We start from the raw sequence: 14,748 nt of genomic DNA, 5'->3' as shown, positions 1-14,748 counted from the left end.
TTTGGTGTTGGTTGTATCAGTGTCGGGATAAATTGCAATGATGTGTATCATTAAATGTCAGGAAAAATATATTAAGTTATACATATGAATTTATATACAATAATTGTATATGATGAAATAAAAGTTTTTATTCTTACATCTCGACTATACATTCACTGGATTATTATCACTGATGAATTTATATGTAAGCCGCCTTAAGGAGGTGTTAATTTTAACTAGTTTGTATGCTGTTGTGTATTTAATTTTACTGTAAAATATTTGGCCTCATGTTGCAACATTCTCTTAAAATTTTCTTATATTTTCTCTTAATTTTCTGTTAAAAAAAAAACATAAGTCAACTCTAGATGTGCCAAACAGTCTTAACAACTCTGCTCTTACCTAGGTGTGTTTAATGATGACTCCAAATTGATGATAAATAATCTATTAGCACAGGTAACGCCCTCTAAACACTGTTTAAGGACAGGTGTTGTGTCATGTGCAAAGAATCTGCCACATCATCAACATTTGAAGATGCCACCAAACAAAGGCTGTAAGAAGAAAGAGAACTTCTGCAGTGGTGAAATCAATGTTCTGGTAAATACACTTAAAGTAAATTTGGTTTTCCGGTGTGCCTACTGGTGTTACAGGAAAAATCCAGCAATGGCAAAACATTAGCTGTGTCAGCAGCAGTGGTGGAGAAGTATTCAGATCCTTTACTTAAGTAAAAGTAGTAAACCACACTGTAAAAAATACTCCTAGTCCTGCATTGAAAATGTTACTTAAGCAAAAGTATGCATCAAGAACATGTATTTAAGTATTAAAGTAAAACACTCATGCAGAAGAGTTAAAACAAATCATAAATATAAGTAATTAAACAAATTAAAAGGAAAAGCAGAAAGTTTTTGCATCAACAGTGGCTTAAACAATTGTCAATATAGCTGCCAATTAATTTTCTAATCAATCAACTTATCATTTCAGCCGCATGTGTATATTTTCCTGTTGTTTGTGTGCAAAAATCTTCACTTGTAAAGTATGTAATAGCTAAAGTTATCAATTAATTGTGGAGGAGAAAAAAGTAAAATATTTCCGTCTGAGGTGTAGTGGAGTAGAAATAGAAAATGGCATGAGATTAGAATACACAAGTGAGGTAAAAGTTCCTCAAATTTGTACTTAAATACAGTACTTGAGTAAATGTACTCAATTATACTCCAGCACTTGTCAGCAGAGAAATGCACAATAACTAAAATTACATAAATGGATCAATGGACCAAGTATAGTTGTATTTCTTTCGCCCTGAAATTTAATAATTCAATCATTATAATTACTCTAAAACATGATCTAATCTTTATATATTAAATTTAAAGATATATGTATATATATATATATATATATATATATATATATATATATATATATTTAAATTTAATACTTATGGGAAACAATTTTTGAACAGTGAAAGCAAGATGGTTGTCTCTAATCATTTACCTCTGAAACATTGTATAAGTATAGTATAAGAGTATAGAATAAGTATAAAGTAGCATAAAATGGAAATGCCCGAGTAAAATACTGTGTTGTACTCAGGTACGGTAGTTTGGTTATTGTCCTTGGTTATAACCACAAGATCTGATTTGATTTTTAAAGCCTTAATCCTTAAATTAAAATTGTGTGTTGTGCAAATGTAGTCAGTCAGAGAACCTGTGATAGGAGATGCTCTCATGTAAATAGGAAGTCCAGGATGTGCTTGCTTCGCTCTGATTGGACAAGTACCTTGAGCGGCACCAAGGTAACGGATGACATCGAAAACGCTATTGGTCGACATATAGACGTGGGCGGGACTAAGCAAGTGACAACATACAAAAACTTTGTTAGCTGACTGCTAACTCTGCTCCATCGTCTGTCAAGCAATGTTACGAGCCTGAAGCAGCACTTGTGAAATCCTCGAAAAGTAAGAACAGTGATTTCTGTCCACTGACAATTTCATAACGTTAACGCTTAGATGTCATGTTGACTTTTGTTTTATATAACTAGCGGTAATACGTATAACTTAAGTCTACCAGCTGCTAGCTAGCTAGCTAACGTCAAGCTATAGCTAACGTGGAGACCACTTGAAATGAGCAACAGTCGTCAGTTACCTTGTTACGGGCTAATTATGCTAGCTTGTCGCTAATTTGTCATGTCATGTAGTCTCATTTAAATGAAGACACGAAGCCAGAGGATGAGGGTAGCAGCTGCTGATTCACAAATCCATGTTCCTGTTTTCATAGTTTCCCTTTTTCCCTCTGAACAACTCGTGAGCTCTTCGTGTTACCTCCTCACATGAACCCCCACTGTCTGTGTGTCACAACAGTTCCCCAAATGTCACTTCACATTTGATTTGCCGTGGTAGCGTTTAATTAGCTGTGTTGTCTTGCAGGATGGACTGCAAAACAGAGAGTGACGGAGAATTCTGCAGATGGGCGAGTTCAGTAAGCAACACTATTAATTTTAACACACAGTGAAACATCTGGCATAGCAACGGTGACTTTATTTCAACAGTAATTACTGATAATTTGATTTAAACAACTGTGCTAACTGAACTTGTGTTTTTAGGTGCTGGTGAACAGCAAAAATGACCTTACATCACGACTGCAACAGTTTGTGGAGGATAGGATGCAGACCACCATGGTATGAAATAACAGTCGAGTGTGACAGCCCTTTCTACAAGCAGTTAAAGCACTGCCCTGACCTATGTTGACAGGGGTTTTGTTTAAGGGCTACTTTTTATTTTATTGATTGAGTAAATATAGTTGTGGAGGAGTTGGGCTTCTTTTTGCACCATTTCCACAGACGAAAATATTCCAGTTTATCGGACCCACCATCCCTCTGGTTAGCATGTTTGAGATTCACAGGAGAGAGAATCAAGAATCAAATGTGATTTTGATTTCTTACAAGTACCTTTAACATGTTTTCCTACTCAAATTACAACCCTGATTTTTTTTTAAAAATGTAGGGGCGGTGTGTGCAAGTCTTTTCTCTGCATGTAAAGGGCAAGGCTGAAAACCAACATTGAATGCCTGCAACCTTTCACCCCTCAGGCTGCATGGCATTTAAAACTAGCATGATTGTATAAAGGATCTTACTACATGGTCTGGGGAACACATTGTACAACCATTGTGGCTAAACACAGTTCCTCGCTGCATCTACAAATGCGAGTTAAGACTCTAGCATGCAAAGCAAAAGCCACATAACAACGATACGCAAAAACGCAGCCGACTTCCCTGGGCCCCTGTCCCAACTTTTTTGGAACTTACAGCAGGAATCAAATCCAGAATAAGTGGATTATACAATTACATTTATCAGTTTGAACATTAAACAAATTGTCTTTGTACTGTATTCAATTGACTATATGTTGAAAATAATTTGCATATCATTGCATTCTGTTTTCATCTAAGTTTTACACTATATCCCAACTTTTTTTGGTATTGGGGTTGTATTATCCTGTCAAATCACTGAGGTCACGTTACATCTGTTAATTAAATTGAAGACTAACTGTAGTTTTTAGCATCCTGTCTGGTCTGGAATCACTTCCTACATAAAGCATGTTTGCATTTATCCTTGCATCAAATGTAAAGAACTTGTAACATGTCTTAAGACCATACAAGATACTGTTTCTTTTAAGTATGTATTAGAAACTATTTTCATAGTATACTGTTATTTCTAGCTAGTGTAAGAAATCAATATTAGGCCTATGCTATTTCGTACTAACAAACCATGACTTAGGAATGTTACTGCCAGTCAAACTTCACAAACACACTGCAAAAGATTAACCAAAGATTTAATACTGATTTGTTCCTTTTGCCCAGCAGTTAGCAGGTCTCCTTATTTAATTTTGGCACTCGATTGTGGGACAATATTGTACATCAACAGCACACTCAAAACTAGTGTGTTAATTATAATAACTTTATTAATATAGCGCCTTTTAAACTACTATTAGAAACTGCTTCACACACAAGGACAAATGAAAGAAAGCAGGAGACAATAAAATACAATTAACAATGACAAATAAAACAGCTAAAAAATGAAGGAAACTTGATAAAAGAACAGAATTTAAGATATAACAAGAAAATGCAAGGCAGTAAAAGTGAGTCTTGAGAGACAATTTAAAAGAGGGCAGTAAATGTGGTTTAAGTTCCTCAGGGAAGCTACTCTAAGGGTGGGAGTCCTAACAGTATATGTGAATTGTGTGATTATATTTAGTCTCTTTCAGTGTGAATTCACTGCATACTCAAAACCTGTCTCAAATTAGTCGATGCTATTTTACTCAAACAGCTTTGGACTTCAAAGCATAATATTACTAAGCTAGAGGATAAAACATTCTATTCTGCGGACAACTACACCACAATGCATTTTTCTGTGTCCATACAATTGTTACACTGCTGTTGTCTGTCTTCCAGCTCACAGGTGTACTGATTGGAGCTGCAGTCGCCATCACACTGATTGGCATCGTGGTGCTCTTCCTTTACAGGAGATATAAGCTGGCTCGTGAGTCATCCAACCTCTTCCTGAACTTGATTCGTGTTCTAATCCTTTAATACATATTTTACATTTATTCTGTCTGCCTCTAATGATAAGGCTCTTCACAAAGGTATATATTTTCTTTTTAGTTTTCCTCAGAATGTGGTCTTAACGTAGCTTTATCTGCATTTTGTTTTTGGATTCTGTGACAAGGTGAAAAAGAGCCTGGCACACCACATTATCGCTTCAGAAAACGTGATAAAGTGCTCTTCTATGGGAGGAAGATCATGCGGAAGGTTTTCTCTATTTCTGTTTCTGTCTCACACTCACACATAAATATTTATAGTCGGGTAGACTCATCTCAGTGCTGTAAATTAGGCAAATAGACTTATATATTTATTTATACACAGGCATGCTGTGTGAATTTCTATTTCTACATTTACCCTGAATCAAACTGAATGTAATCATTTAAGTTATTGCACAACAGCATGAAACAAGGCTCCAGTAGCTCATCATTGTAATGCACTCTGATACAGTTAGACTGAAAATTGCTCTCATGATTTAGCTAAATAATGAATGCATGATAAAATTACCTCCCTACATTTAATCAAGCACTTTCTGATATTATTTTCACCCACTGTCTCGATTTATTAGTTTGACTCCTGTGTTAAAATATAAATATAATCTTGAATGTGTTTGTTTTTCTAAGGTCCGGACGCTGTCCTCGATTCCTCCTCCCACCACTACCTCAGTATCAAAGCAAGTGCCACGCATACGCAAAAGAACCAAAGTTCTAAGCATAGCTCGCAAGTATGTACCATTACATTTTTGTGTGTTTTTAAGCAACAAAATCCAAATGTTTGCTAATTGTACGCTTCCTAAATGTGCCATTTTCATGCTTTTTCTTGTGCATGATATCAAACTGAATAGCTTTGGATTTCTGGACTGTTGATTGGACAAAACATAACATTGGAAGATGTTACTTGGGGCTTTTGGGAAGTACGCAGGCCTTGGTTCACTAATTTTCTGACATTTAATTAACAAAACGATTAATTGAGAAGCTAACAAGCAGATTCATTAATAAAGAAAATAGTCGTTAGTTGCAGCCCTAGTGTGCAACTTGAAACAATTTTTCAGAATTGGTTAGATATCTTTTGGTTTCTCTCGACAGAATCCTGAGGATCCGCAAAGATCCTCCCACCCTGCAGCCCAAGGAGCCCCCTCCCTCACTGCTGGAGGCTGACCTAACAGAGTTTGATGTGCAGAGCTCAAACCTGCCCTCCGAAGTCCTCTACATGCTGAAGAATGTCAGGTAGACAAATAAACAACTTCGACAGATTTAGCCTCTTTCATTGTTTTTCCCATTTGTTTTTATGATGTGTGTGTCCTGCAACTTTGTGGTTGTAGGGTGTTGGGTCATTTTGAGAAGCCCCTGTTCCTGGAGCTGTGTCGACACATGGTGTTTATCGAGCTGCAGGAGGGTGAAGGTCTGTTCAGGCCAGGAGACGATGACGACAGCATCTTCGTGGTCCAGGATGGACGGCTTGAGCTTAGCATCCAGGAGAACGTAAGTGGATTTCATGTGGATTTGTAGTTTTTTTTTTTCCCCAGAAAAACTTGTTTTTTGCGTAGAGTAATTTACCCATCATATTACACACTCGCATTTGATCTTTTTGAGAAGGTTTAAGCTATTGCACGGCTCTTGTTTCTTTGGCAGAGTGATAAACTGACTGAATATGAGGTAAATATCAAAGTAGTCCCCCTCCAGACATATTTTAAAGTATGAAATATTTGTCCTAATATTTTTTAACATAGTTTCCCACAAATAGACCAAAAAAAGAAAAGGGGCTGGAGGCAGATGTACTCTTCTCCCTCGTTGAGAAATTCTGGATCTGGCCTCTGCCCCGCCCACCTACGCTGCTTGTGCTAGGTTTAGCTTTCGCTAGGTTTTGCTTTTGCTGTCTGCTTTCTCCATCGCTGCTTTTGCTAGATTGACCTGTCCAAGAGTAGTACACACAATGATGGCAAGTGCTAGTGTTAGAGCAATCATTGGAGAGATTCATTCATACATGTTTGAGTCTCAGTCAGACCCAAACTCAGATGAGAAGTCTGTTGTGCACCAAAATTTGTGTTTAGCAGACGTATCAGAATGATAAGTATCATTAGCATCTTTATTTCTGTTGTGTGTTAGCTTGTAGGCTAACTGGGAGTGCCTGACGTGGTGTTAGAGTTTGTGAATATACACTAATATTTGCTACAATGGGGTTGTTGGTAGACGGTGGAAGGAAGCTCCAGGCTCCAGTTTACATCCCCAAACTGCAAACACTAACATGTTTGCTGTAAAAACTTAAATTAGCATAGTAGTTTAAGTTTTTATAGCTAACATGTTAGTGTTTGCAGTTTGGGGATGTGAACTGGAGCCTGGAGCTTCCTTCCACCGTCTACCAACAACCCCATTGTAGCAAATATTAGTGTATATTCACTGCAAACTGTACTGTCTGTACTGACAAGTCCACTCTGTGCTGGAGGTTTCAGGTTTCTTTGCTGGCATTGTGTCAAAGCCTGTTCCCCTGTCAATATGTGTTTGCCATGTGAAAACACATCTTTAGTGACAAACTTTGCACAGATACAAGTCACTGTAGTCAAGATCAGACATTTTATGTGACATAAACATAAGGAAAACACATTTTTTGCAGAGGGGGACTTAAATGAAGTGTGAAGCAAGAGTATATGGATCGACTTTTTCAGTTTTCTCCTACACCTTCCAGTATCCATGTGCATAGCTCATGAAAAAATATGAACAGGAGAGGGCACTAATGCAACATTTATCTAGATGCAGTCTACTGCTTAGGGGTCAGCAAGTAGACAAAAAATGATGGCTCTCTCTACACCTATTGTCTGTATTTAAATGTGTTTTCTGTCTGCTGCTTGAATCTGTTTATATGTACAAATCAGGAGTACCATACCATTCCTAATTTAAGCTCCCTGTATTGTGGCTAGTTTTGGAAGTCCTCCTGCATGATCCTGCAGATTAGTTTGAAAGGTGGCTTTGCAGTGAAGTTAGACTCTGTTGTTGGTATCATTTCATGTGTTCTCTGCATTTAGGATGGGACAGAACCAGTGGTGAAGGATGTGCTCCCAGGAGACAGCGTCCACAGTCTGCTCAGTATCCTGGACATCATCACTGTGAGCTTCTTATTTCCCCTCCACCTCATTTCTCCTCCATCAGACCAACCTCTCTGTCTCTGTCCTCTTTTGCCCTCTGATCTGTTTGTCTCCTCTCAATTGTTCATATTTCCACTCATGCTTCTTCCTGTTCACCTCAATTTGTTCATCTATTACACCCACATCACCTTGTGTCACGTAGTTAATTTAGGTATTTTGTCCAGTGGCTTGCTCTGTCTTGTTTCCATTACCTATGCCATCCTCTGTTTTATTTCTCCATTCAGGTTAAACATCTTTACTCAAAGCTGCATCTTTTAAGCAGTCCCTTCAGGATTTTGCGATGTTGCGGTTGCAACAATTAACACATATTCACCCTGAATTCTGTGCGACTGTGAAATTTTGTTCAGTTACTGCAACTTAACTGCAAATTTGACTATTTTGAAATGGGTAAAATGTAATTTCATTGTAGAGCTGCATGCAGCTTATTCATTCACTCCAATCAATCAATCCAATCATTATTAACAGGTTTATTGACAGTAAAGCCTCTTTAGTGTGAATGTAACAGCTCATGTCAGATAATAGCTGCTGCTGCTGCGGGTCTTCTGCTCAAGCGGCAAACTATGACGAGTAGTGGTGAGATCCAGTTGTACTGTGTAAGCTCATTTTAACTGGGCGGAGAGCAGGGGGAGATGCTCTCACAAGGACGGTCCTTCAGCGTTATGTCAAAGGACATTAATAGCAGATGGGTGGCAAGCAGCTGTTGTTATATGCTTTGTGACATGGTGCGTTATCCTGCTGGAAGTAGCCATCAGAAGACGGGTACACTGTGGTCATAAGGGGATGGACATGGTCAGCAACAATACTCAGGTAGGCTGTGGTGTTTAAACCATGCTCAGTTGGTACTAAGGGGCCCAAAGTGTGCCAAGAAAATCTCCCCCACACCATTACACCACCACCACCAGCCTGAACCGTTGATACAAGGCAGGATGGATCCATGCTTTCATGTTGTTTACACCAAATTCTGACCCTACCATCTGAATGTGGCAGCAGAAATCCAGACTCATCAGACCAGGCAACGTTTTTCCAATCTTCTATTGTCCAGTTTTGGTGAGCCTGTGTGAACTGTAGCCTCAGTTTCCTGTTGTTAGCTGACAGGAGTGGCACCTGGTGTGGTCTTCTGCTGCTGTAGCCCATCTGCTTCAAGGTTGGACGTGTTGTTGGTTCAGAGATGGTCTTCTGCAGACCTTGGTTGTAACCAGTGGTTATTTGAGTTACTGTTGCCTTTCTATCATCTTGAACCAGTCTGGCCATTCTCCTCTGACCTCTGGCATCAACAAGGCATTTTCACCCAGAGAACTGCTGCCCACTGGATATTTTCTCTTTTTGGGGCCATCCTCAGTAAACCCTAGAGATGGTTGTGCGTGAAAATCCCAGTAGATGAAATACTCAGACCAGCCCGTCTGGCACCAACAACCATGCCACGTTCAAAGTTACTTAAATCACCTTTCTTCCCATTTTAATGCTCAGGTTGATCTTCAGCAGGTCGTCTTGACCATGTCTACATGCCTGAATGCATTGAGTTGCTGCCACATGATTGGCTTTGCAATTTTCACTTGCCCCCTGCAATTTTATTGCAAAAAAATGCCCATAAACATTGGACTATGCATCGCAATTTTTTAGAAAAGCTATCGTAAAATCAGGTTTTTCCAACTGCAACAATCCCAAAGTCAGCTCGCAAAATCCTGGAGGCATTGTTTAGGGTTCCTGTGATGGTTTGGCATGTGTATATGATTTGTCAACAACTGTTTAGACTCAGGAAAATCAAGAAATCAAAGCTTGTTAAAGAGTTGTGAATAATGCTCTTGGTCCACTTCATTATTACACGGACAGGTTAGGAGGCTATTGACACCGAAGTCTAATATGTGTATGAGATTGACTGAGGAGACTGCTCCCTCTGTCTTAACTTTATTCTTTTTCCTGCCTTTGACAGGGTTATCCAGCTCCATATAAGACTGTATGTGCACGGGCTGCGACTCGCTCCACCATCCTACGTTTACCTGCATCAGCCTTTGAGTCTGTGTTTAAGAAATACCCAGAGACACTTGTTCGCGTCATTCAGGTAACGGATTGTTTAACAATAAATATACACTGTGTAGTGTAGTTTTTCCTCAAGACAAATTTTCCTCCCTCTGGTGCAAAACATTATTAGTTAAATGTGATCTAATGTAGATGTAACTACAGTCTGATGTATATAATGTTCTGCTCTGTTCACCTCAGTGTTTGATTTTATGTGTGTTGCAGATAATCATGGTGCGGCTCCAAAGAGTCACCTTCTTGGCGCTTCATAACTATCTGGGCCTAACAACTGAGCTCTTCAATCCGGTAGGAGGGAAATTAATTAGTGCACACACGTTTGCGTGTATACACACAGTCACACAGAGGGGTTCACACTGAATGCTTAAGCACCGGTGGGTATAAATTTGTACATAAACAAGCACAGAAAGGCACATACACATCAAGTCACACACATGCAAGCTAATTTCACACAACATTAAGCACAGTATCATAACTCGGTCCTTCATAAAGCTCTGTGAAAATGAGTAAAATTGATTACGACCCCTCTGCAGGAAACAGGGAAGGCAGTAACCTTTAAACCCGGCTTGCCTCAGACTTTATGATGTAGTATGATAATGAACCAGAACACTCCTTAAAACCATTTGGGAAGGGAGTATGTGGAAAGGTGTTGCCTTTGCCAGTTCCTGAAGGCTTTTTTTAAATTATCTGTTACTGTTTTCATAATAAGTCCAGTTAACCAAGTGTTTGAGTGCACATGATGGTTGCCTAACCTACCTTGCACATAGACTATTAAAAAAAATAGACATAGCTACTGTGATGTCACCCTTGGGTTTGTTGTTTCCTATTTTAAAGCTTCAAGTTCGGCATTTCTTGTTTTTTGTTTTTTTTTTGGAGCCAGAAGTGACCATATTTGGGCAAGAGTTTGGTGTTGTGGAGGAGCGAGGGGTGGATCTGACTGAGGAGCTGAGGATGCTATCAGCAGACAGCCTGTGACTCAAAGCGGCCCGCTCCTAATTGTGTATGACTTTAAGCCTTAATAACATGTAAACTGGTGCATTTTATAGGAATTCATCTCCCCGCACTGTTGTCATGAATGTTGACATAAGCTATAGAGACCAAAAGTGTATTTGTAACCGTGTATTTGTGCTGTAAAGTTGGGTATTTAAATATGGTGGTTTGGATCCAGCCTCAAGTGGCCATTCAAAGAACTGCATTTTTTTGGCACTTTTTTGTTGGCTCCATTTTTCAGCCCTGGAGGTTGTTGCTCGATCCTGCGTCTCTTGTGCACGTCCACAGAAATACATGCAAAGCTTTTGCAAAATGTAGCACACACATAAACAGCAGGGGCAGTGTTGGCAGGATGAGAGGAACATACTCACCATTGTCATGACATGCTTGATATATACAATCTGTGATAGCGTGCTGCTGTCGCTTTTTATGATCTCAGAATTAATAATGCAGTTACCTCCTGGAGTGTCTCCATGTTCATTGTAAACATCAGGCAAATCCCAAAGTTCTATATGTCTTCAGGTCTCTGGTGTACCCTCTAGTGGAATCCTTTAGTAACACGTAGTACATAGGCCGGAGGTACAGTATACTTTGCTTTTATCGTAATTGTTCACATACCTGCCTCAAAGTCTTCAAACATTCTCAGGTAACTTATAAATTAAATACAATAGAAAATGAAGAAGGAAGTGATCACCAAATGGAATAAATACCATCAGTGTTTTTACTAGTACCACCCACTGACCCACATTGGATATTTTACTGTTTTTTGATTTTGTTGATTATGATGAGATCAGTGATGATCTCAATATGTTCATTTTCCTGTTCTTCACATCCACTGTGCATAAACACTTTATGGATATTCAAGGTGTTAGTGTAGTCCTGATTAACTGAAATGTGGACTGTTAACGTCTTTGTTTTGTTGCCTAATGGACAGGAGAGTCAGGCAGTGCCCTTGTCCAATATAAACAATGTGATGGGAGAGGCGGCTTCTGGGAAGACGACTCGTCGTTTGCACTTCCAGGAGGAGTTACCCGCTGGGACCATGGAGAGCCCCACAGAGACAGGTCACACTCATACACACACATAAACATACTTTGCGCACACATTTGAGATTGCGCTTTGTGTTGTGTTGAGACTGATCCAGTGCTGGCACTCTACTATAAACAGATGGTGTAAAGGACAGCCCTTCAAATAGCTACAGGAAGCCGCGATCCACCTCGGCGCCCACCGACTGCGCAGGTGGGTCACTGACTTGGACATAAGTGATCACCAAATGGCACATGTCTGCGCTAATTTCCTGCAGTCACTGATCTGAAAGCAAGGACACGGACACCAACGTACCTTAAACTCATAATCCTCCTCTTTGTCCTGAGTTGCAGGTATCGACCTGAACATGGCTTGCGAACGAGCCCGAGTCACTATAGATGAAGCTCCACCCAGTCCTGTCATTCCCAAAGTAAGACTCTCCTGTTACATCACCTCTTTACATTGAATCAGAGGGCAGCGGTAAAGATGTAACACCGTGTCCCAGCATCCTCTGCATCTTATGCCACTGCTCTCTCTTATGTCTGTCTTTGTAGTCTAGTCTAAAGAAGAGTGTTACAATGCAGCACACGCCCTCTGAAGTGTTTCACTACACAGACGGTGGGGGGCACTCTGATGCCATCTACCTCAGTAAGAGCTGCACAATCCTCCAGGCTGCAAAGAGGGACCTGCTGGGAATCATCCAGCTGCAGGTGAGAGCTCAATCAAAGAAAATGAACACCAAGTGTTATTAATATTTTAGGGCTTACCACATTTTTCAATATTAATTTTGCATATTGTGCAATGTGGCACATCTTATGGGAAAATTCTGATCACTGTTGTGGATAGATAAGGTGTGGCAGTTCTTATACATAATGGGAGCTTGCTGTCTTTTGTGATTATATAATTTTTTCTGTCTCAGGACCCCAGTCTGCTTGAGGGCAGAGTGACCCTCCATCAAGTCAAAGCTGGCTCTGTGGTGGCTCGTCAGGGAGACCAGGTCAGAACAACAACTTACAAAGAGTTACAACTTCGTTTCTGTGTCATGACACTGAAGATTTATTGCAAGGCTTTTTACATTTTTACTCTAGGCTGTGTAGAGGAACCTTGTGTATTTTTAATGTATTAAATATGCTCTGTGGTCCCTTCAACAGGGAAACTTTAACTGCATTCATCTGTTGTAATTCAAAACAGGAGTTTAAATTCTCATATTGCCTTTAAATCCGCAAGTAAAATTCATATAATATCAATAATGAATTAATGCTGTGATAATTTCTGTGGAATTAATTTTTGACAGCAAATCATTGTGTCCCAGTAGCACACCTGAATCTTGGCATTCGCCTTCAGACTGTCAAAATTTGCACTCTTCTTTTTTCCTGGCACTTTAGGAGGTGAGCATCCAGTTTGTGATTTCTGGCCTCCTCCACGTTTACCAGCGGATGATTGATCGCGAAGAAGACACCCGTCTGTTTGTGACGCACCCTGGAGAGCTTGTAGGTCAACTCGCCGTCCTGACTGGAGAGCCGCTCATATTCACTGTTCGAGCTCAGCGAGACTGCAGCTTCCTCTCCATTTCCAAAACCCACTTCTATGAGTGAGTCACATGGACGCATCTACAAACACACCCATGCAGAAATAGATACAGTGTGGAGTTCTGCGCTGCCAAGGGCAGGGACTGTTTGGAAAATGCGAGGTTGGGCGCTGGGTGCTACCCTTGTGCCTACTCTGGGCCAGCTTGTAAGGGCGTGGAGGCAGGTTGTGCTAGATGTTGCCAAGCAACCATACAAAGCACTATATCATAGCCTACTTACTAGACATTGAGTTTGGGGCTGATTCTCCTCTAGGCGCTGTTTTTTAAGTTTGTATTAAGCCTATAATATTATCTGTTGGACAAATGTAAAACTCTAGGTAGCCCTACACTAAAATCTCTTCTCCATATTTATCACAGACTGATATTTACAGAAGAAAGGAAAGATATCTGCCAGTTGTGATTGGTTTTTCCTTATCAGATGACATGCAGCGCGTGTTGCTGCATTCCAAAAGTTGAAATTTGTTTATCTCAGGGTGCAGCCATTGCACATCGTGACGGTGTTGCTCTCGCTTTTGAGCGTGCTGTCCAAGCATCTACATTGAAAACAACGGATTTGAGGGCACAAAAAACACAGCGTGTGTACTGGCTCTCACAAAGGCAGAGAGCGGTAACTATAGGTACATGATGAGGTTTTGAGGCCAACTTTTATAAAAGATGTATTGGTTTTAAAACCCTTACTTTAAGCCTTTTTATTCTGATAATAAATAATTGTCACAGAACTGATCTAAAATCTAAACGTTAAGATGATCTACAGTCGGTTTGGACCGTCTAAAGGGTGCAAGAAAAATGCATTAGCTACAAACAAAATATGCTCTCATGTCTTCATGAGCTTTCTTGTTCGTTGTAATAAGGAGCCAGTTTAAGAAATTAATCATGAAATAAATATGTTATTTAAATATAGTTTGCCACACAAAATCGTGTCGATTGCAGTAGAGTCAGACTCTGCTAAGCTAGGCAAGGTAGCTGGCCTTTTTTAAGCAAGATGATTTACTTTTTTACCTTCCATTATTATTTAAGATTTAGCTCCTGTTTGAATTGTGTGGGTAAATTGGGTTAGTATCAACAGTTCACTGTTTGAATTTACCTCTATTTTCTAGTCCTTAAGAATTTTTGAGGCTTTTTTTTCCTTCACAAAAATGGAGAAATATAACATTTTTATGGTAAAAAAGGACGTCAAAAAAGTCAAATTCTGATCTTAAGTCGATGTTGACCAAATATGTAGTTATTGCATTCTGGTTTTGTCAGACAGTGTAAACCAGGGGTGTCAAACATACAGCCCCTGGGCAAAACCGGCCCACCAGAGGGTCCAATCTGGCCCACTAGGTGCAAGGTTTTAGGAACAAGTTAACTGTACTTATTTATTCAAAACATCTCAGGTTGTTCATCTGTTTTATGAATGGATGAAGGTCTAT

At 39.7% G+C, this 14,748-nt stretch overlaps 1 protein-coding gene across 2 annotated transcripts in view; it reads left to right on the top strand.

The window, feature by feature from the left end:
• The first annotated feature begins 1,829 nt into the window (after nt 1–1,829).
• pnpla7a (patatin-like phospholipase domain containing 7a) overlaps nt 1,830–14,748 on the top strand; it is a 47,992-nt gene continuing 35,073 nt past the window's right edge. For both annotated transcript variants that reach the window (XM_050052975.1, XM_050052974.1), the window contains exons 1-17: nt 1,830–1,924; nt 2,393–2,444; nt 2,569–2,643; nt 4,413–4,500; nt 4,687–4,769; nt 5,183–5,283; nt 5,645–5,785; nt 5,881–6,040; nt 7,579–7,659; nt 9,629–9,757; nt 9,940–10,020; nt 11,657–11,786; nt 11,890–11,961; nt 12,102–12,178; nt 12,303–12,458; nt 12,668–12,745; nt 13,134–13,339. In XM_050052975.1, coding sequence (XP_049908932.1) covers nt 2,394–2,444; nt 2,569–2,643; nt 4,413–4,500; nt 4,687–4,769; nt 5,183–5,283; nt 5,645–5,785; nt 5,881–6,040; nt 7,579–7,659; nt 9,629–9,757; nt 9,940–10,020; nt 11,657–11,786; nt 11,890–11,961; nt 12,102–12,178; nt 12,303–12,458; nt 12,668–12,745; nt 13,134–13,339 — 1,709 coding nt within the window. In that variant the 5' untranslated portion in view covers nt 1,830–1,924; nt 2,393. The remainder of the gene's footprint in view (nt 1,925–2,392; nt 2,445–2,568; nt 2,644–4,412; nt 4,501–4,686; nt 4,770–5,182; nt 5,284–5,644; nt 5,786–5,880; nt 6,041–7,578; nt 7,660–9,628; nt 9,758–9,939; nt 10,021–11,656; nt 11,787–11,889; nt 11,962–12,101; nt 12,179–12,302; nt 12,459–12,667; nt 12,746–13,133; nt 13,340–14,748) is intronic.

This window comes from Epinephelus moara, chromosome 9 (genome assembly GCF_006386435.1).
Source record: "Epinephelus moara isolate mb chromosome 9, YSFRI_EMoa_1.0, whole genome shotgun sequence".
In the NCBI taxonomy this organism is placed as follows: domain Eukaryota; kingdom Metazoa; phylum Chordata; class Actinopteri; order Perciformes; family Serranidae; genus Epinephelus; species Epinephelus moara.
Note: the sequence above shows the minus strand (reverse complement) of the source record. Positions and strands in the feature narration are given on the sequence as shown.